Source organism: Cetorhinus maximus, chromosome 10 (assembly GCF_964194155.1).
Source record: "Cetorhinus maximus chromosome 10, sCetMax3.hap1.1, whole genome shotgun sequence".
In the NCBI taxonomy this organism is placed as follows: Eukaryota; Metazoa; Chordata; class Chondrichthyes; order Lamniformes; family Cetorhinidae; genus Cetorhinus; species Cetorhinus maximus.
Window position 1 is genome coordinate 109,125,635 of NC_135888.1, and position 23,451 is coordinate 109,149,085.

Consider the following 23,451-nt stretch of genomic DNA (forward strand, 5'->3'; position numbering starts at 1 on the left):
AAACACATAACTAATGGTCAGTCGAACTTGTTACCAAGCCATTTGACCCGAATACTACGCTGCCCGCGCCATAAAATGGTTGGCACGGGCAGGCTGGCAGGAGTGGACAGGCCGTTTTTTAAACAGAAGTGGTTAACAGGGAGGAAGGAAGGGGGTGGCATCCTCTGGCGTTGCCCTGTGCACATCAGATGCACCCCCAATCCAACATGTTACCCCCATTCTGTTCCTCCCCACCCCCCCCTCTTTGTTCCTCCCCACCTAGCCTCCAAAACCGTACCCCCCCAAACCCCCCGCCATGCCCGCTAGGCTGCCCGATTCCTCTCGCCCTAAAGGCAAGGGACTTAGCTGGGATTTATCGAAGTTCTGAATGAGCCTGCTTGCAGTCCCAGCAGCGCCTTGAGTTCTGGTGCTGCTGGGACTTGTGGAGCTTCAGGCCAATCAGATTGGCCGTCAGCTCTCTAAGTAGGGACTTCCTCCCACTGAGGGGCAGAAGTCACCCTCTCAGCCTATTTAGCAGCGCGTTGTGGCTGCAGGGCAGGCTTTCTTTAGGCGCGTCGGATTGCAGACCAACTCTTGCAATGGAGGAAAGGGACGAGCAATACACCCCCATTCCCCGTGAAATCCAGTCCGTGCACTACATTATTTCCCACTCTATAATGTCACCTGCCTCCATCCTGCCTCAGCCCATCTGCCCAAATCTTATTCCATGCTTTTGTCACTTCCACATTATTCCTCCTGGTTGACCTCCCATAATACACACTTCATATACCTCAACTTGCTTAAAATTAGGCTGCTCATATCGAACTCCATACCAGTAAACTTACCAATTATCCCAACGTCTCCAAACCACATTGGTTCCCATCCCTCTCTGCCTCTAATGTAAAGCTCTTATCAGTCTGTTTAAGCTATGTCATGGCTTTTCTACATCCTATTCATGCAACCTCCCCACCTGTATAATCTATCAAAATCCTCCGGGGGCCTCCTATCTCTCATATGTAAAATAGAGAGCTGTCAGTTGAAAATCAGCCACCCAAGGCCCATTTGCAATTTTTAGGCGGGCCTGTAAATAAGAGAGCAGCATACCAGCCCATTTCAGGCACAAGGCTGCTTGCCTACGCAAATCGGATCTGATGGTTACTCTTACTGCTTTCCCCTTGTTACATAGTGTAGTCACAATGCTGCTTGATCACCTTCATATAAACCCTAATTTTTGGTAGTTTTTTACAGCCAGATGTCCTTCCTGCCACTAACCCTCCCGTTTACCAAACTGCGGACCAGCACAGATACACACAGGCTGACCCGTACCAATGGCTGTGTGCTTTCATAGCCAAGAAATCCTGGCGTGGGACTTGAACCTTAAGGTTGGACGGGCAGGTCCATTAATTATATCAATTACTTTTTAAATGGCCTCAATAGGCCGTTGACAGGCTGGCGGGCACACAGCTAATTCGGCTGTGCCCCCGCCGACCTGAAAATTGAAATGACGCGGGGTGACATCAGAACTTCTGCCCGACATCATCCCGCGTCATTTTACGTGTCGGCGAGTGGGAGTGGTGCCCACTCACCAAATCAAAGATTCTCCCCCAAGTATCCTTAATAATGGATTCCAGCAATTTTTCTATGACAGATGTTAGGCTAACTGGTCTATAGTTTCCTGTCTGCTGTCTGCCTCCTTTCTTGAATAAAGGTGTTATATTTGTTGTTTTTCAATCTGCCAGGACCCTGCCAAAATCTAGGGAATTTTAGGAGATTATATCCAATGCTTCTACAATCTCTGCTGCCACTTTTTTTTAAGAATGTAGGATGCAGGACATTTGGTCCTGAGGACTTGTCAGTCTTTTGGTCTAATAGTTTTACCAGCACCTGTTCCCTGGCGATGGTGATTGTTTTAATCCCCCTCCCCCCCATTCTCCCCCCCCCACTCCCCACCACCACCCCACATTTTGCCTTTTAATTTTAAATTATCTCATGGAAGTTTTCAAGTCTTCTACAGTGAAGACAGACACAAAATAGCCATTCAACGCTTCTACCGTTTCTTTCTTTTCCATTATTAATTCCCCAGACTCTCTCTCTAGAAGAGAAACACTCATTTTAGTTACTTGTTTCCTTTTTAAACACTTGTAGAAACTTTTACTATCCGTTTTTTTAGATTTCTAGCTAGCTTTCACTCATACTCTAATTTCTCCCTTTTATGAATATTTTAGTTAGTCTTTGCTGGTTCTTAAATCTATCCAATCTTCTGACCTTCCACTAATCTTCACAGAATTGTACAATGTTTCTTTTAATTTGATACTATTCTAATTTTCTTATTTAGTTCTAGATGATGCATCCTTCTCAAAGAGTCTTTCTTTCTTACTGGGATAAATCTTTGCTGAGGATGATTAAATATTTCTTTAAATGTCTGCCACTGTGTCTCTACATCTTACCTTTTAACCTAGTTTCTCAGTTCACTTTAGCAAACTATGCTTTCATATCCTTTAAGTTTAAAACACTAGTGTTAGACCCACAGTCTCACCTTCAATCTGAACTTGAATTTATATTATGCTGTGATTGCTGTCACATAGAGGCTCCTTTACTATGAGGTTATTGATTAATCCTGTCTCGTTGCACATTACAAGATCTAGAATAGCTTGCTCCCTGGTTGGCACTAGAAAATACTGCACTAAAAAATTGTCCTGGATACACTCTATGAGCTCTACTTGTCTGTAAGTACAGCCTTAAAAGCAATTATCAGGATCACCTCTATGTTTTTGTAAAAAGTATTTAAAGGAGAAGAATGCCTGGGGACCTTCATTTTTAAAAAAAATCCTCTTTGGTGCAAAGAAAGCTTTAAAAATTCAGTACTTTTCTGCCCAGAGAAGGGAAATTATCCCATTTTTTCATGGGAACACTGTCCACTGGGGATCATCATGATAACTCCAATTCTAGGCTGTACTAAACTTATTAATTACATCAGAGCCCTGGGATTTGTACACAGAACTCAGAGGATGCCAATTTCCACACAACACATTAACAGTTAGCCACAAGTGGATTTACTCTACTTCTTGCCCGATTGGGACTCTTCTCCAAGAAAACATGATGTTGTAGCTCACCAATAAATTTCTTGCTAGTTAAGGAAAAAGAATTAGTTCCTTGAAGGTTAAGGACATTATGGGCTGAATTTTCTATCCGGGGGAGGTTGTGTGGGGGCGGGTGGGAGCGAGTGTGAACCCGATCATCGCCCCGATCGGGTGCGCGCCGCCATTTTAGGTGGGCGGGCCAATTAAGGCTCGCCCAGTGTGACGCATACCTGGAAACGCTGTGCACTCCTTGTGCAGGCGGGGTGGGGGAGGGGTTCCCTGAGTCTGGGCCTGCGCTCCTTCGCACATGCGCGCACAAGAGCACAGATTATTTTGAGTTCTGAAAAATATAATAAAGGTAAAAAAATTTTAAGGGCATGTCCCCTCATGTGAAACTGTCACATGAGCTGGAACATGTCCATTAGTTTTTTTCAAAAAATTTTATTTAATTAATAAACCCTTCATGAAACCTCATCCCGCCCGTGGATGAGGTTTCATGAAAAATGCAGAGGCCGCTTGGGCTCTTCGCCTGCCCGTCAACCTTAAGGTTGGACGGGCAGCATTCTTAACAACTTTAATTACTTTCTTAATGGCCTTAGTAGGCCTTTGACAGTTGAGCAGCTGCGCGCCTGCCGAACGGACAATCTAAATGAAGCGTGGTGACGTTGGGACGCCCACCTGACCTCACCGCACGTCATTTTACGCATTGGTGAGCGGGTCCCGCCCCCACTAGCCGTCCAGAAAATTCTTCCCTTTGAACAGTTTTTGGATTTGATTGCAAACTGTCAGCACTTTGCATTTCCTGCTCTTTTTAATCATCAGGCACAGGCTTATGGGAAAAAATGAGGAATAATCAAATATAAAAATACTCAAATAGAGACAGGCTCAGTTTAGTGAGTTGAAGGAAGATCTAGCCTAGGTGGACTTGAATCTAAGATTGGCAGTTAAAACAGTAAATATGAAGCCTTCAAAGATATAGTTCATGTACAGATGAGACACATTCCCACAAGCTTGAAAGGAATGACATCTAAAGCTAGAGCTTCTGGAGTGACTAAAGGTTTGGAGATTAAAATGAAACAGAAAATTTATGATCAATGTCAGACTCATAATATAGTACAGAACCAAGCTTGATACAGAAGGTATCAAGGGGAACTGAAAAAAGGAAATAAGAGGGGCACATAGTGTGTATGAGAATAGATTAGCAGGTAAAATAAAAAGGACCCCAAATTATTTATCTTTTATAAACATATAAATAGTTAAATGAATAGCCAGAGAAACGGTGGGTCTATTTGGAACTAAAAAGGAAGTTTTCTGGTGAGACAAAAGGCATGGCTAAGGTACTAAATGAATAAAAAATAGGGGATACTGCCAAAAAGTAAAGGAGGAGTCAGTAGAGTAACTCGGCAAAAAAAAGTGCTTAAAGGGTTGGCAGAACTCAAAATAGAAAAATCAGCAGGTCCGAATGGGACACTCCTTAGGTTGCTGAGGGAAGTAAGTGGGAACACAGAGGAAGTGGCAGCGTGGTTACTAAATTGGCTAAGGGTCAGCAAAGTATTGGTGAATGGTTGTTTGTCAGAGTGGAAGGAAATATATATAGTGGTGTACACCAGGCATCCGTATTGGAACCACTGTTCCATTTGATATATAATGGGCAGGATTTTCCCGTTGACGAGCAGGGGGCGGAGCCAGCTCGCCGACACATAAAATGATGCGCGGTGACGTTGGGCGGAACTCCCAACGTCACTGCGCCCCATTTAAATTTTCAGGTAGGCGGGGGCTCAGCAAAATCAGCTGTGCGCCCCCCGACCTGTCAATGGCCAATTGAGGCCATTGACAGAGTCAGTTAAGTAATTAATGGACCTGCCTATCCAACCTTAAGGTTGGCGGGCAGGCCAGGAGCCCTGGCGGGCATTAGAAAAAGCATGAAACCTCATCCACTGGCGGGATGAGGTATAATGTAGGTTTTTAAAAATTTCATTAAAGTTTTTTAAAAAGTTATGGACATGTCCCAACTCATGTGACAGTGTCACATGAGAGGACATGCCAGGGAATTTTTTTTTCCTATTTTTAATCATTTATACAGTAGAGACGATCTCCCTGAGGCAGCACTTAGCCTCAGGGAGATAAGTGTGCTCTTTCCTGCGCACCCTCAGGTTTAGGGATTCCCCCACACCCGCACATGGAACGCATAGCGCTTCTGTGCGGACATCATGCTGAGCGGGCCTTAATTGGCCCGCCCACGTAAAATGGCGCCGCATCCCCAATTGGGGGCGCCGATTGGAGGCGTGTCTCCGTGTGCCCTTATTTCAACTTCCCCCCCAATGGGCGGAAAATCCTGCCCATTGACTTAGACTTGGGTATACATGGCAAAATTTCAAAGTTTGCAGATGTCATGAAACTCAGAAATGTAGTAAACCAGGAGGAGGATAGTGACAATCACCAGGAGGACATAAACAGGCTGATGAAATGGGCAGACATATAGTAGATAAAGTTTAATGTGGGGAAACATGAAATGATGCACTTTGATAGAAGGAATGAGGAGAGGCAATATAAACTAGATGGTACACTATTAAAGGGAATGCCAGATCAAAGAGATTTGGGGGTATTTGTAAACAAAATTTGAAGATGATAGGGCATGAAGGTTGTAAATAAATCTGTGGCTTTATAAACATAAGTACAATGAGTACAAAATTAAGGAAGCTTTGCTAAACTTTTATAAATCATTGCTAAGGCCCAGCTGTAGTATTGTATCAAATTCTGGGTACCATACTTAAGAAAGGATGTTAATGCCTCATAGAGAGTGTAGAGGAGACTTAAAGGAAAGGTACTAGGGATGCAGGATTTCAGTTTCTTCGAGAAATTGGAGATGCTGGAGTTGTTCTCAGAGGATAGAAGATAAAGGGAAGTTTAAAGATTAAAATAAGGAGAAACTGTTTCCGGTGGCAAAGAGCCAGTAACCAGAGGACACGGACTTAAAGTTATTAGCAAAAGGACTGGAGGTGAGATGAGGAGATTTTTTTTTTTATGCAACTATAAACGTGTTGGAAGCGGATTCAATAATAACTTTCAAAAGGGAATCATGGCAGGGGGATGGAGCTAATTGGATAGTTCTTTCAAAGAGCCAGCACATGTACGATGGGCTGAATAGCCCCATTCTGTATCATTCTATGATTCTGTGATCGGTGGAATTCATTTGATATATTGTTGTGGAAAGAGGCAATACTAGGGATTGTGTAGCACAGTTACAATGAGCAGAGAAAGGAGACTTTCATTCCGTCAGTCTGGGCTGAATTGCAACCTAGGTTGCCAGGGTGATAGGGTACTGCACATCACCCAGTTCCCAGTTTTTAATTTTTGTGAATATTTCCTTGCTTGCTTCTCATCCTTAAAAGGGCACCATCTTCATGAAAATGTGCTTCACAAAGTTTAGAAAGGACCAGGGAGAAGTGTGCATCATTTTTATCATCATATCATCTCACATAAATGACAAATTATGTTTCCATGGGATATGTATCATCCTGGCTTATAGGTATAAATGAGTAAAGATTTTCATGAAAATGTTAGCTCTTTTTGTAAAAATATATATTTTTTGGTTTTTTTCACATATCCCAAGACAATTACTTAAAACTGCTATGTGATACCACATGGGAGTTTCCTTTCTGTGGTATTTTCCCACAGTCTGGTAGCTCTGCAATCATAAAACTCTTTTCAGATTGACAGTGGCTCCAATAGTCTGATATAGGCTTCAAACTCCAAGGCACCATATTCATCAATGACTGGCTGAACATTTCATTCCCAATAAAATCAAAAGAATATGGCCAACAAAATCAATTACCTGTAGCTTTACAGCAATTTTACATTGATACTACGAACATTTGAGATGATCTAAAAGGCTTCAATATCACTGAAGTTTTGAATAATTCAATAGTATACCTTGAAATACTGAAATGAGATTATAACCTTTAAATCACCTTCTGGTCCCTTTATGAATAATATATACTAAAAACTTTATGGTAAGTTTCTGGAAAATTCATGGGTACTTTTAGGTCTCCATTTATTTCGACAGCAATGGCTGACTTCTGATTCAGCAGTTAAAGAAAGGGAAGACTTGCATATACATAGCCTTTCAAGAGCATCGGTGTCTCAAAGTACTTTAAAACCAATGAATTACTTTTGAAGTGTAGCCACTATTATAATGTAGGAAAAGTAAACTTCTGTTTGGTAATTATCAGGAGTTTCAGATGGAAGGAAAGTCTAGCGAGAATATGTTTTTACTAAAGAAACTGATGGATGGAAATATATATATATACAAACTTGTTGCCTCAGAGAGATCTGGCTTTCAGGTTCTCCTGCTTTCCTTTGCTGGCTTTGACACATTTTACAGGTAGGACCCTGTGCATCCCAGACCAACTCCATTCACACTTTGAACTCCATACATACTGTAGTGATCTGAAGATTGACCTGAAGCCATGTGACCCCAAGAAATCCAATAATCACTAAGTATGTAGAAATACCCAATTGGTAATATGCATCAACCTCCTTTCATAATGATTAAATTAAAGTACAACTCAACAAATGCCCTTCCCCTTTAATTATCTTTGTTAAACAATTGATAATTAATAACAATTGGAATTAAATCATGTCATTGTTCTGAGCCACACAGTTGAGACCTGTCAACTTCCAAGATGAAGTAGTATTGGAGGGAGAGTTGCTCACTCTATACCCATTTTTGGTGCCTTGGATCCAACATTAACATCCAGCTAGGAACCCACTTCGCTTTCCCATCTCCCCACTCCAATCTATGGAAGATAAAAGGAGCGTTAACTAATTTGAGTAAGGGGTTAAAACAATCTTAAATGTATTTATGGTTAAATTTTATCTTATTTTTAATGAATATAAATATATATATATATAAATATGAACAGCTTTTGCATGTGTGAATGAACTGAAATTTTTGACATTTTTTTCCCTTTTTTTTAAATCATTTTCTGGCTTTCTTCAATCTCTGATGCTGCAGTTGCAAACATACTGTGGCGAGAGGAAGGTACTGCAGTGCATTGTTGTGTTGTAGTGATCATGTGCTTGTCCACTGTTTGTAGCACAATTTATTACTTCTAATAACAGGTCCTTCTCTGTACTGTGCCTCCAAGTCTAGTATTCTCACTACCTCTGAGACAGGCTGCATCTTTTGAGAACATCATTCCAAATATTACTTGCTCTTTTAGATGCAAAGAAACTCTAGATTATCCTTGGGTCTCCTAACAACTGAACACCTTGCAAGTGGATATTTCTGTTACATCGATAACAACCTAAAATCATAGAACCAATCTCTATCTATACACAGTGGATTCATTCATAATAAATGGATACTGTCTATAATATAAAAAAGGTTTTAGCAGCTTATTTGGAGTAAGAGTCACATGTGTTTTTATCATAATTATGTCGAAGATCTTGTGGCTCAGTTGGTAGCATCCCTGCCTCTAAGTCAGAAGCTCTGTGTTCAAACCTTACACCAGGACTTGGTGGCCATAGAAGGAGCATTTATGACATGGCTCAACAGCCTGATAATTCTTCCAACATTTCCCCACTATTCATCATTCCCACTCATGTCATTGTGTGCTTGCAAATGAACCAAAGGCTTGCCAAATTCTTCAGTGACAACAATTTCCATTTAATTGATTAGCTTTAGTGCTTAGAATGCATGTACCATGTTTGCAGCCCAGATAGTGCCATAGTCACCTACAGAGTGGCATTTGTCTCCAATACTGCAAAATTAGAGCAAATGAAAGAAATATCTAGCTTTCGAGTGTGGTCTCTGATCTGTACTGTTAACTGATCTCAGCCAGAACAGCACTAGGGCTTGTACAATTGGTTCAATGGCCTCAGATAGTCAAGGAAATAAAATCAAGTTGGGTTTCTGATCCAACTTAGTAACCAGTGCCCTTTTCGGGCAAGTAAATGCAAGTATGGGGCAGGTTGAACTGTAATGTCGTTCCCATGGCAAACAGCGTGCCATCTTTGCTTACATAAAAAATGTGATATAAGAGTCTTACCAGCATCCATGGAATTGTACACCAGCCTGAAAGGAGAGAAAAGGGAAGGGTACAATTAATATCCATAGAAATACATTACATCTTGAACAATGATGTTACTATTAAGATCAAGAAGAAACTATATTCCACAATAATTCCACAATATTATTAATATTACACTGTAAAATGCAAAGAACCAAATGAGTAATGAAATGAGCATTACTCAGTCACATGGATATGGAAATAGGCATTAGGTTGGCTGTAGTAAAGTCTAAAGTCCCAAGGTTGTTGCTGAGGATTTTGATCAGACACCAAAATTATGACAAAAGCTTGGAATGAGTTTTCCTCCATAATGTGAATAGTATCTCTGAAATCAAAGCTGGCAGCTGAATTAAAAACTTCCATTATTGTTATGATAATGATAACCTTTATCTTCTACTTGAAATTTATTCTTGCCTCTTGGATTTGGTCAACCTTCCTGCACGTAGGTTCCCACACCTTTCCCCTGCCAAGACTTTGGGCGAGTGACCCACAGCCAAACCTTGGCGAACACTGTTTTGGTGTCTCCCTTCCAATTGTTCATCCTTTCCCTATGGCAAAGATGTCTAATCTCATTGCTTGACAGTTCCCTTGACAAGTTAAGGAGTCCGTTACTGCAGTAAGGAGAGAAGATATCTTGGAGGGGGCATCGAATGAAGCTTTGTGGGTAGAGCTTAGGAATAGAAAAGGGGCAGCCACATTGTTAGGTGTTTATTATAGACCTCCAGATAGTCAGTGGGAAATTGAGGAGCAAATATGTGCACAATTTGTGGAGGTGTGTAAAAACAAAAACAATAGGGTAATTATATTAGGTGATTTCAACTTTCCCAACATTAATTGGGATAGACATAGTGTTAAGGGCTTGGATGGAGTGGATTTCTTGAAGTGTATACAGGAGAACATTTTAGGTCAATATGTAGAGGGTCCAACAAGGGACGGCGTATTGCTGGACCTAATTCTGGGGAATGAAGCCGGACAGGTGGCTGAGGTGGTAGTGGGCGAGCATTTTAGTGATAGCGACCACAACATGGTACGGTTTAAGTTTGTTATGGACAAAGAAATCGACAAGTTGCAAAAAAATGTTTTGGATTGAGGGAGAGTGGATTTTAGTAAAATAAGGCAGGATCTGGCCAAGGTAGACTGGGAACAGTTACTTGTGGGGAAATCTACAGAGGAACAGTGGGGGGTGTTCAGAAAAGAAATGGGGAGGGTACAGGCTCAACATGTTCCCTTTAGGGTGATAGGAAGGAGTAACAAGCCCAGAGAACCATGGATGACCAGAGATATTCAGGTTACGCTGAGAAGGAAAAGAGAGGTTTTTAGCAGGTACAAGGGAAGCAAATCAGCAGAGGCATTAGTGGAGTACAGACAGCGCAGGGTGGGGCTTAAGAAAGCAATTAGGAGAGCAAAGAGGGGATATGAGAAAGCTCTGGCTGGTAAAAGTAGGGAAAATCCCAAGATATTCTATAAGTATATCAATGGGAAGAGGATAAGCAGGGAAAGAGTAGGGCCCATAAGGGACCAAGGGGGCAATCTATGGCTGGAGCCATAGGACACCGCTAGAGTGTTGAATGAATACTTCATGTCTGTCTTCACCTAAGAGAATGAGGATGAAGGTATCGAACTCGGGGAGAGAGCTTGTGAGGTTCTTAAGCAAATTGATGTAGAGTGACAAGGTATTGGAGGTGTTGGCAAGCTTAAAAGTGGACAAAGCTCCAGGTCCAGATGATTTGTGTCCCAGACTGCTGAGGGAGGCAAGGGAGGAGATCGCAGGGGCTCTGACCCAAATTTTTAATTCCTCTCTGGCAACGGGGAGGTGCCAGAGGACTGGAGAACAGCTAATGTGGTTCCGCTATTTAAGAAGGGTTGTAGAGATAAGCCAGGGAACTACAGGCTAGTGAGTCTCACATCAGTGGTAGGGAAACTATTGGAGAAATTTCTGAAGGAGAGTATCTATCTCCGCTTGGAGAGGCAAGGTTCGATCAGGGATAGTCAGCATGGCTTTATCAGAGGGAAGTCATGCCTAAAAAATTTGATTGAATTTTTTGAGGAGGTGACCAGGTGTGTAGATGAAGGTAGTGCAGCTGATGTAGTTTATATGGATTTCAGCAAAGACTTTGTCAAGGTCCCACATGAGATACTTATAAAGAAGGCAAATGCACATGAGGATACAGTAATTTGATAAGGTGGATTCAAAATTGGCTTAGATGTAGGAGGCAGAGGGTGATGACAGAAGGATGCTTTAGTGACTGGAAGCCAGTGTCCAGTCGTGTACGACAGGGATCTGTGCTCGGTCCCCTATTATTTGTCATTTATATAAACGACATAGATGACTATTTGGGGGGTAGGATTAGTAAGTTTGCGGATGACACAAAGATTGGCTGGGTGGTTAACAGTGAGGTTGAGTGTCTTGGGCTACAGGAAGATATAGACGGGATGGTCAAATGGGCAGATAAGTGGCAGATGGAATTTAACCCTGAAAAATGTGAGGTGATACACTTTGGAAGGAGTAATTTGACAAGGAAGTATTCAATGAACGGCAGGGCACTAGGAAGTTCTGAGGAACAAAGCGACCTTGGTGTGTGTGTCCATAGATCTCTGAAGGCGGAGGGGCATGTTAGTGGGGTGGTGAAAAGGGCATATGGGACACTTGCCTTTATCAATCGAGGCATAGATTACAAAAGTAGGCAGGCCATGTTGGAGTTGTATAGAACCTTGGTGAGGCCACAGCTGGAGTACTGTGTGCAGTTCTGGTCGCCACATTATAGGAAGGATGTGATTGCACTGGAGGGGGTGCAGAGGAGATTCACCTGGATGTTGCCTGGGATGAAACACTTAAGTTATGAAGAGAGGTTGGATAGACGTGGGTTGTTTTCGTTGGAGCAGAGAAGACTGAGGGGCGACCTGATCAAGGTGTACAAGATTATGAGGGGCATGGACAGGGTGGATAGGGATCAGCTGTTCCCCTTAGTTGAAGGGTCAGTCTCAAGGAGGCATAAGTTCAAGGTGAGGGGCAGGAGGTTGAGGGGGGATGTGAGGAAAAAATTTTTTACCCAGAGGGTGGTGACGGTCTGGAATGCACTGCCTGGGATGGTGGTGGAGGCGGGTTGCCTCATATCCTTTAAAAAGTATCTGGATGAGCACTTGGCACGTCATAACATTCAAGGCTATGGGCCAAGTGCTGGTAAATGGGATTAGGTAGGTAGGTCAGGTGTTTCTCACGTGTCGGTGCAGACTCGATGGGCCAAAGGGCCTCTTCTGCACTGTGATTCTGTGTGATTCTGTGAAGATGACTTAAGTCTTGGAAATTGTTGCCATGTGGGAAATCCTGGGTGCAAATTCATTTCCTAGCACTCTGTCCCATTTCCCACAATTATACAAAATGTAGATAACAAACCTCTAAGATCCTGACCTTGAAGATAATATGCCTCCATCCTGTGATAATTTAACACTTATCTTAAACTAAGGCAGGTCAGTAGCGGAATGTCAGTAATTCTTAACCTTATCTGCAACAGAAAAATGAGCATCCCAAGACCTGGATGGGAACATGAGGTAAGACACTCATAAACCCACCTATGTACCTCCTAATGCCTGATTTTACAATGATACTGGCAGGAGTCAGGGAACAGACTTTTCAGCAGGCAATGGTATGTTCCACAGAGGGAACAGGGAAACACAGAAGCCAGCCAAATAAAGAAGGGCTCCGATCCTTACAAAATAGCAAAAATCGATTTTTGACTTTCTGTTAGTATAGAAAGAAAAGGAGTATTGACAAAATCTATAATCAATATATTGCATTATTAGCAAAATTTCATATTAAGGGAAAAAACATAATTGTTCTACCTTCTCTGTCCTCTCCTTAAGGTAGTAAATCATTGTTGAGTATAATTTCTTGGCCAAACGGTCATTTTGAATGTGTGAACCTGAATAGAAGCAGTGGGCTGTTTTACCACAATGAAACTTTAACTTACCCTCAGATAACATCCACACACACTAGTTTCTAGCAGGATAGGTAACCCTGGCTAATTTTTCTCCTCAGAAGTTTGATGACAGAATGGCCAGTTATTTGACCCTGACTGCTATCATGGATGAGATCAGCTAACCATTTACCTACTGAACGAGGGGGCAGTTGCCCTCTTAAACACATTGTGCTTAATTATTTGTATCCTGTTGCATTTTAAGCTCTTCAAGGAGTTTCATTGGATTTCCAAATTTCCTGTTGACTGGGTCAATGACTTTATGATTTTGTTTTAATGTCTAGGTACTTGAAGATTTATTTGGCAAAATCAAAGAATCTACCATTGAATTCTAGATAAAATTTGGCATTTAAAAATGTTTTTGTCACTTGCATCTTAACAGATCATTGCAGAAGCTGGCCTCTGAAATAAGTCAACAGTTATTTCATGGCCTACATTAATTCTTGGGTTCCCTTGCTTCATGTATATTAAAGATGTGGGTAAATTGCAGGATTATTGATAGTCTAAGATTTATTTTCAACAAATTTTGACAAACCTTTTAGCAGTTATTGACAAAATATGAGTTACATGAATTTTCATAATTAACAATTATAAAAGCTGACAAAATACTATAATTATGCGGTTTATATATGTATTAGTACTATCTGAATGTTATACAATATTACTGCAGTCAATGTATATATAACACAATCCATATATATTATGTATCAGTCTATATCAATGGTAATAGTTCAAAAATATTACATAAATCAATAGATTATTGGTGTAAATTCCAATATATAGTACACATATATATTACATGTAACAGTATCTTTTATATAATAAAGATATATATTGTCTGGCCACTACAAGTTATACACGTCATCTAATAGTAGCCCACTTAAAGGGCAGAATTTTCCATGCCCGCTGGTGTCAGGTGTGTTTAACGGTAAGAGCGGACAATATGACGAAAAGGCCAAAAATTGGTTTCACGACGTTGTGAAACCAGTTTGCAATCGTCTACTCTGCCCATCACTGGTGGGCCACATTTCCCGCCGTCGGACATCGGGAACCTCATTGTAACATATCTGCAAATCATTATGAGCCCAGCTCGCCGGAATCACCCCCCGACACTGAATCATCCAAGCACCACGTCGTGATTGCACGCCGACGTGTTTCACAACTGGACATAAGGGACATGCACTTGGTGAGCTGCACTTCACTCGGGGCTTTGAGGCTTGTTTGTTTACCTTGCTTCAGGCAGCTCTTGTGGTCATCAATGCCAGGCTTTGCAGGCAGCACCACAGCACTTATAGAGGGGCCCACAGGCAGGCCTCTACTTACAAGACCAGCCGTAAGGCATGGATGACTTTTCAACAGCTGCAGAGCTATGGCTTGCTTGAGAAGGAGGAGAAGTGGCCTCAGGCAAGGGAAGAGGCTGCAGATCGAGGGCTGTACTGGGGAGGGGGGGTATCCCGGAGTGTGTTTAGAGACACATGTTGATCTGTGCAAGTGGCCTCAAGAGGTTGAGGGCTGAGGAGGCAGTCTCCAGAGGAGATGAGACCAGATGGAGATGTGAGTGTGTGTGCAAGAGAGTGTGTGGTGATATTCCTTGGGCTGGCAGTGAATGAGATGCCAGTGAATGTGTGATGGGCTTGAGTGTGTGAGTTTAGAGTGTTGAGATGGTTGCTGTACCCTGGCAGCACGGATGAGACCATTCATCGTCTTTCTGCATTGGATGGCCACCCTCTTCTACCTTATTGCTTCATATAACATTGTATACCTAATATATATGCCATGTTTTTTGGGTTAAAACTGAATTAACCTTAATGATTTAACTTCTTTCTGCCCCCTCCCCAGTGGAAGATGAATTCTAAAATCATGGTTAAACTACATAAACTTGGAAAAGTCAGTATCAGAATAATGCATTCTGGCTGTAAAGCATGCTGCTATTTGTTCTGTCTGATGTCTGACTTCATCTCCTCTTCCGCTTAAAAGTTAGCATTAATGTGGATGGCACTATTGGTCACCTGTGTTTTTTATAGGCAACTGAGCCAAGTCACATTGGTGAGGTGGGGCAGAGGCTGCAGTGCATATCAAGTCCAGTTAGCAATGACTCTGTGACAATATTTACTTCAAACAAATCTTTTCACTCAGAATTCAAGAATTTGCTTGCATCTTGTTTCATCCTATTATTTGACCAAATTTCAAGAAAAAAAATCCCACAAATTAGAAAGCCTACCTTTATAATAAATAATCCTTAAGTATAAGGCTGCCTTCAACAATTTACATCTCCCAACGCAGTGCTGTGTGTGATAGAAGGACATAGAATTTTCCATCCACCACAGAGATGTAAGCCCGTGGATAATGACTCAGGCATACTGACCTCTGCATCTGAATTACCAAAGTTACCCCCATTGCATGCAGCACTGTGTTTGAAGCACTAAATCGTAAAATTGCCCCAGAATACATAGTACAAAAGTAGCCAATAAGTACATACCATATATGGACTGTGTTATATAATACCTATGTTGATCCGTAAATATTTTATGCATAGATTTTTAAAACTGTAAAAGTGTTAAACTTTCAGATGGTCAATAACACAAACTAAAATGTTCCTAGAGCCTGTCATTGAGGTATTGTGGGTGTGTTAATGTTATGCTTTGAGAATGCACTGATGGAAAATGACCCAATTGCATTTTCTCACAAATTCACTGTATGCAGTTGTTTTAATGCCATTCTGATGCTAAGTGAGACTTGTCATGGAAAGTTGTTAAACTGACAAAAACATCTCTGCAATTTCCTTTTTCTTTGGAGGCTGCATTTCTAGTGCCGTCAACATTGCTTTTCCTTTTTACCACTATTTTCAAAATCGTTTCAAAATTTTATTTTTTTTTAAATTTCTACATATTTCATTTTACAAAATGTGCAAATGAAGCATTTTTGTGTTTTGTCTTCAAGGACTAAGTGTTGGAAATATGTTCTATGTATTCTCTGATGATGGAATCACAATAATTCAGCCCACAGGATGTGAGATTCAAAGACAGATCAAAGCCAATGACAGGATCATTGCAAGCTTTGTAAGTTTTAAATATTTTTACACTGCAACACCTTGATCTTGGATGTGCTCTTTCTATTTTCCCTGTCACTTAAATGTGCTGCTTTGTTGACTGATCTTTGCAGCCCCTCTTTAAATCGCTGCTGTAAGTTTGCCTCAGTCTATGCCCTGCTTTGATTTCCTGTTTACCTAAGCAAGCTGCCTATAAACAGAATGATAGCACTGGCAGCATGTCTGTTCCATTTAAATTACACTGAACCACAAAAATTGTTCAGGCCTCCTGCCAAAATTATCAAGCAGGTGGAGTTATTGTCTGGTAACTTCCTGCCCAATGTACGTTAAAATGAAAATGAAAATTGGATGCACACATATTAAGGGACATCTATCGCAAGGTAGGCAGTTAAATGTACGAATCCTTCCTCCACTGCAGTATTGCTTCTGGACAATTATATACTGGCAGGTGTGTTTTCTAAGATGCAGGAGTAAGAGGTTAAAAAATGAGAGTACAGTTTAGGAATTTTACTAATGCCTTCTGAAGCTCAAGATATGTCAATGCTTCAAAGCATGGCTCTAAATAATAGAGGTAATTTTTTTCACAGGAGTCTTCTGCCACTCTTATGGGAGGCAAGTGGGAGGACCCCAAGAAAACTCTCCCCTTGTTCTTAATGCAACAAGTAAAATAACTTAATCAATTCAAAGGTGAAATGATATGTCTCTGCAAATCTTAGCTCAAAATCTACTCATGCATGTATTAGATGGCTGAGACTGAATTGGTTAAAATTAAAGTGTTTTTTTTTCTAGATTCAGACAGAACTTTTATTTTTCACTTTCTGAAGTAGAAACATTAAATAATGTTTTGATCTTTGTCAAGATGACAATATATCTGAAGATATTTCATACAAGTTATAGAACCCAGGTGCCCAAAGCATCACCCCGGGTCCCTGAAACACAAGTTCAGTGACAATACCACTAGGCAATGGTTTAGAATACTATTCCATAAATTGCTGAGGCCTAGCTCTGTCCCAGACAAGTTTTGCACTGCCTACCGGACTTAAAGGAGATTAGCTTCAAAGGGCAGAATTTTCCCGTTGGTGTGCGGGGGAGGGCCCCACATGCCGACGCATAAAATGACCCACGGTTATATCGGGCAAGCGTCATGATGTCACCATGCGTCATCATGATATTTCGGTAGGCGGGCGCGCGATGATCTCTGATGCGCGCCCTCCATTAATTAAGGAGCCACTTAAGGCCCTTGAGGCACCAATTGACAGCGATTTTTCAGGGCTCGTGAGATCTTCAGGTCAGGCAGGTAGGAGACATTTGTATAAACCTCATAAGAGGGGTCAGTGGGGTCGTGAATGTGCTCAGTCAGCTACTTAATTTGGAAAGTTACTGATACTGGCCTGTGTGGAATACTTCAAAGCTCATACCAGCTGCTTGGACAGGAGTAAAAGCCTTCAGGTCAGGACTCTACAGTAAAGATCATTTTTGGGGCCTGCATGTTTCAGGAAGCCTTCCCTTAGCCTGGGAATGGGAGTTGTGGTCTCCACTGGAGGCACCTCCTCTGAGGAGGAAGGGAGGGCCAGAAGGGGGAGGAGGCCAGGAGTCCGCATTCAGCCTCCAGGAGAGCCACCTTTGGAAGGAGAGGCACAGGCATAAGGGGCACAGAGCCAACAGGAAGTCCAAGACGGAAGGGGGCACAGAAGACGCCACTATCCTGCTGCCAGGGTATACAGGCGGCGAAGCGGCTACCTGAATATGTCTGAGGTGCAGTGCCAAAGGAGGCTCCCTCTCTCAAGGGAGACATTCACCTCCATCTGTCAGATTAGAGGTCCTGAGATCTGTGTCAACTGTATGGGTGGGCACCCCATGCCAGTAGTGCTGAAGATCACAGCTGCCCTCAACCTCTATGCCTCTGGCTTTTTCCAGAGGTCAGTGGGTGATCTTTGTGGAGTCGCCCAGTCAGCTGTCCACACTTGTGTCAAGCAAGTGACAGTCGCTCTGTTCAGGCGTGCATTGACTTTCATCCATTACCGGTGGGATAAGGCCAGCCAAACAGAGCGAGTCAGAGGCTTCGCAGCGATTGCTGGCTTCCTCCGCGTCCAGGGTGCAATAGACTGTACACATGTGGCCATCAAGGCGCCAGCAGCTGAGCTCGGTGCCTTGGTCAACAGGAAGGGATTCCACTCCGTGAACGTGCAGATAGTGTGTGATCACAAGCTGCAGATTCTGCAAGTCTGTGCAAGGTACCCAGGCAGCTCCCACGACGCCTACATCCTCAGACACTCCCAGGTGCCGGGGCTCTTCAGTGCTCCAGTGTGGCTGGGTGACAAGGGCTATCCCATCAGAAGGTGGCTCATGATATCTCTCCTCCATCCAAGAACACAAGCTGAGCAGCGGTACAGTAGGGGCCACGTCTCCATAAGGGCTGTGGTAGAGAGAACCATCGGCCTACTCAAGATGCGCTTCTGATGCCTGGAGGGGGCACACTCCAGTACCCCCCAGATCGTGTGTCACTGATAGTTGTTGCATGCTGCACTCTCCACAATCTTGTGCTGCAAAGGGAGGACGCTGTGGACGAAGAGGATGTAGACGCAGTGGCTGTGGCTGCACACGATGAGTCCAGCAGTGAGTCCGAGGATGAGCACGCACAAGGAAATGCTGAGGGGGTAGGCACTGACCCGGGTATACTCCAGGGAGGCAGGGACACCCGAGAGGCTTTAATCCAAAGAACCTTCAGCTAGAATACCACAGATGGACCTCCAACAAAAGCCTGTGCTGCAGGCTCCATACTTGATTCCTGAGTGCTAAATCTGCCAGGATAGGAACATTAACTAAGGGCCTTGTCAATAAAGCTCAATGTGACACAGCTCACTCATAACATCATGGGTAACCATCCACCTGCAGAGGGAAAGAGGTACCGTCAGCCCTGGTCACATGTCCAAATTTAATGATAGAACAAAATGATCTTAAGGAAACAAAATGACAAAGGTGTTAAACACCACACCAACTAATCATGACCTCATTGCGAGCAACACAAAAACACCAGTGAGAAGCCCGTGGTGTGCCTAAGGTGCCTTAAATTTATGCTTTTGGGTGCTACATCTAGGTGCTGACCCTTGCTGGCACTGGCATCTGAGACAGCCTGCTCATTGTGCTGTCCTGTTGGCTTCGATGACCTTGGCGGCCGTCCTCTGGCCTGTGGAGCCTGTGCTGGCCCCGCCTGGGAGGGAGTGGCCAGTTCCAAAGCTGGCATCTCCCCAGTCATCGTAGCCTCATCAGATGCAACGGTTACTGGCAGAGGGGCAGAGGAGCTGATGCCCTCATCCAGAGTGCCCTGAGAGGAACCTGCAGAGTCTGCTGTGCCGACGTGAGGTCGCCTTGAACCTCCCTGCTCACCGTAGATGGATGGGCACCAAGCTGGGAAACTTGGTGCCCAGACCATCTCCCACACTGGCCCTGACCGGCCAGGGGGAAAGCCTACCTGCTGGGATAAGTGACCAATGCCAACACGGTACTCACCCTTCCAGAGCACAAAAGGTCGTTGAAATGCTTGTGGCATTGGATCCAGGTACACTGCACCACTATCGCAGGAGCTCACTATCTCTGCCACCTCATCCCAGGCATGTTTGGTCATGTTGGGGGGGCCTCCTCCTCCCATCCCTGGGAACGAGGACCTCCCGCCGTGATGCCACCTCCTCGAGGAGGGCAGCAAGGCAATAGTCTGAGAAACAAGGGGCACAGTGGCCCCCTGCCCTACCCTCCTGCCTGGCCTACTCACCAGCAGCGCTTGGGGGAGCCCTTCTGCTGCCCATGTTTGACAGCCTTTGCAAGGCTGCAGGAGCGCTTTTAAACAGGCCGCAGGGTCACCATTGCACCCGGCGGTCATAGCAGCCCCGCCGCCGGCCGCTCACTCCCGCTGTCCTCGGGAGCCGCGATTCACGCTGGGCAGGCCTTAATTGGCCCGCCCGCGTAAAATGGCAGCACGGACCCGATCGCGGGCGGCGATCATTTCCATGCCTGCCCACACCCGCTCCCACCCGACAGGCATAAAATTCTGCCAAAAGAAAAGATTAACCCAACCTATACTTGCATAAGCCTAAATGACAGCCTTTTCTCGATTGTATCATACTTGGCTAACATTTGATGATTTATCAGTTCTTTCCTTTCTTCCAATATAGGACAGGTACACTAACATTCAAAGCTTTTGTATATTTATCAGGTTTCTGTCCTATCTATTGCTACTATAAGCTGCTCAGGGTTTAATCAGGCCAAGTTCCAGATGGTTTATTTTGTTCAAGCTTTGTAATAAAAACATCCCAAAAACCAAGTCTCAAATATTATCTTTGTTCACAGGAAGAGATTTGTCCCTGCAATGAAGGAGAAACCATTCCGCATTGTGTCTGGGCCTCTGCTGTCAACATCAGAGATAAGTACATCTATGTCTCTCAACCCACACAGAGCCGGCTTCTTATCGTTGATATTCCATCTCAGAAAGTGTTACAGGTAACTTTAACTAATGTATTAGATAACAATTACACTTTTTTAAAAAGTGGTTAGAAGGGTTAAACATGGCTTAAACCGTAGGGACATGAGTTTGTGTCCAATTCAGTCTGGCAGCATGAAAATCTGTTCTCTGATGGTTGTAATAATCCAATGTCAAATTGATTTGGGCAGTCTCACTCCAGTTCTTAGTAAGTGGTGCACACCATAACATTGCGCTTTAATAGGCAGTTTGACTCAGAGAGACCACAAGCAAGGCTGTTGTAGAAAATGGAAATGTCACATCAGTGTGGGAGGATACATATTCTTTTGAGGTTGGGCCTGAATAGAGAGATTGAATAATCTGCATATAATTTGTACTAAGAAGTGTTTGATACTAAATCTGATTTTTAAAAAGTGATAACAGTTCCAAATCTGTTAGCACCTAACCTGAGTTGGGGTTTGAAAACAATCTCAAACTCAATGGATAAAAGCATAGATAAATTTTTTACAAACAAAACATTAAATATAGGGGGCACAGTAGCAGAATGTTCTCTTAGGGCAGAGGAGTTCCATTGTCTCCATCTTGAGGCATGAAGTTATGGCAATTTTATGTTGCAAAAAATGACAAGTTACTTCAATTCAGAAAATAACAAAATATACCTTTTATTTAAAATAACCTTTACTTCATGAAAAGATAGTTTGGTACAAACCATGATCTATAATATAACTTTGGTTTGCTTTGTCTTAGCTGTTCATAGAGTCTTTTAGGGTGCGATGTTTACATGACTGAAATGCAGTTACTGACTACCTCAAAATGGATGTCAAGCTCTCCAGATGTACACTTAAGAAGCAGAATCTCGTACTACATGTATATATAACAGGCTTTTTCTATGTAATTCTTTTATAGGCTGTATCGACAGACCCTGTCCCAGTGAAATTGCAATATGACAAGTCACATGACCAAGTTTGGGTCCTTAGCTGGGGAGATGTGAGAAAAAGCAATCCTACTCTGCAGGTATGAGAGAGTTAATATGTCTTCCTTTACCAAAGAATGGAAAAAAGTGAGGCCGCCGACTTGAAATTAGTGATTACCAAAGTTTGCAAGGAATATTTAAATGTGATGTTCTTATAGATAGATTTTTGATCAACAAGGAAGTCAAGGGTAATGGGGGTCAGGCAGGAAAGTGGAGTTAGGACCATAATCAGATCAGCCATGATCTCATTGAGTGGTGGAGCAGGCTTGAGGAGCCGAATCCTGTTCCTTATGTTATTAATATTTGAATGGAGAAAAGACTCTAATTCTTCATAATTAATTTGCACAAATTTGTTCCAGGGTCTTTTATTTCATTCGTTCATGACATGTGGGTGGGAGTGATAAGACTGGCACTTATTGTCCATCCCTGATTGCCCTTGAAAAGGTGGTGATGAGCTGCCATCTTGAATCGCTGCAGTCCATGTAGTGTAAGAACACGCATGGTGCTGTTAGCGATGGAGTTCCAGGATTTTGACCCAGTGATGAAGCAATATATTTCCAAGTCAGGTTGGTGTGTGACTTGGAGAGGAACTCGCAGTTGGTGATGTTCCCATTGCTTTCTGCCCTTGTTTTTCTAGGTGCTGGAGGTTGCAAGTTTGGAAGGTGTTATCAAAGGAGCCTTGGTGTGATGCTGCAGTGCATCTTGTAGATGGTACACACTGCTACCACAATGGTGGTGGAGGAAGCCAATGTTTAAGATGGTGGATGTAGTGCCGATCAAGTGGGCTGCTTTGTCCTTGATGGTGTTGAGTTTCCTAAGTATTGTTGAAGCTGCACTCATCCAGCTGAGTGGAGAGTATTTTCCACTCCTGACTTGTACCTTGTAGATGGTGGAAAGGTTTAGCAGTGTCAGGAGGTGAGTCATTCTCCACAGAATTCCCAACTCCAGACCTGCTGCTGTAGCCATAGTATTTATGTGTCTGGCCCAGTTAAGTTCTTGATCAATGGTGATCTCTAGGAAGTAAGCAGTGGGGGATTTGGAAGTGGTAATAGAATATCAAGGGGAGATGATTGGATGCTCACTTATTGGAAATGGTCATTGCCTGACACTTGTGTGGCACAAATATTACTTCCCACTTATCAGGCCAAGCCTTAATCTATTATTAAGGAGGTTATAGCAGGATAAGGGATAAGGCGGGACTTCATCTTCACAACGACTATGCGGTGGTCACTCCTACCAATACTGTCATGGACAGATGCATCTGCGACAGGCAGGTTGGTGAGGATGAGGTCAAGTATGTTTTTCCCTCTTTTTGGTTCCCTCACCACCTGCTGCAGACCCAGTCTAGCAATTATACCCTTTAGGACTCGGTCAGCTCGGTCAGTAGTGGTGCTACCGAGCCACTCTTGGTGATAGACATTGAAGTCCCCCACCCAGTGTACATTCTGCACCTTTGCTACCCCCCAGTGCTTCCTCCAAGCAGTGTTCAACATGGAGGAGCACTGATTCATCAGCTGAGGGAGGGCGGCACATGGTATTCGGCAGGACGTTTCCTTGCTCATGATTGAATTGATGCCATGAGACTTCATGGGGTCCGGAGTCAATGTTGAACACTCCCAGGGCATCTCCCTCCCAACTGTATACCACTGTGCCACCACCTCTGCTGGGCCTGTCCTGCCGGTGGGACAAGACATACCCAGGGATGGTGATGGTGGTGTCTGGGACATTATCTGTAAGATATGATTCTGTGAGGATGGCTATGTCAGGCTGTTGCTTGACTAGTCTGTGAGACAGCTCTCCCAATTTTTGGACTAACCCCCAGATGTTAGTAAGGAGGACGTTGCAGGG

At 43.2% G+C, this 23,451-nt stretch overlaps 1 protein-coding gene across 1 annotated transcript in view; it reads left to right on the plus strand.

The window, feature by feature from the left end:
- LOC144685344 (follistatin-related protein 5-like) overlaps nt 1-23,451 on the plus strand; it is a 455,365-nt gene that overhangs the window by 401,691 nt on the left and 30,223 nt on the right. Inside the window, exons 9-11 of the mRNA XM_078549752.1 lie at nt 16,048-16,166; nt 20,501-20,650; nt 21,537-21,644. Of these exons, the coding sequence (XP_078405878.1) occupies nt 16,048-16,166; nt 20,501-20,650; nt 21,537-21,644 (377 nt within the window). The remainder of the gene's footprint in view (nt 1-16,047; nt 16,167-20,500; nt 20,651-21,536; nt 21,645-23,451) is intronic.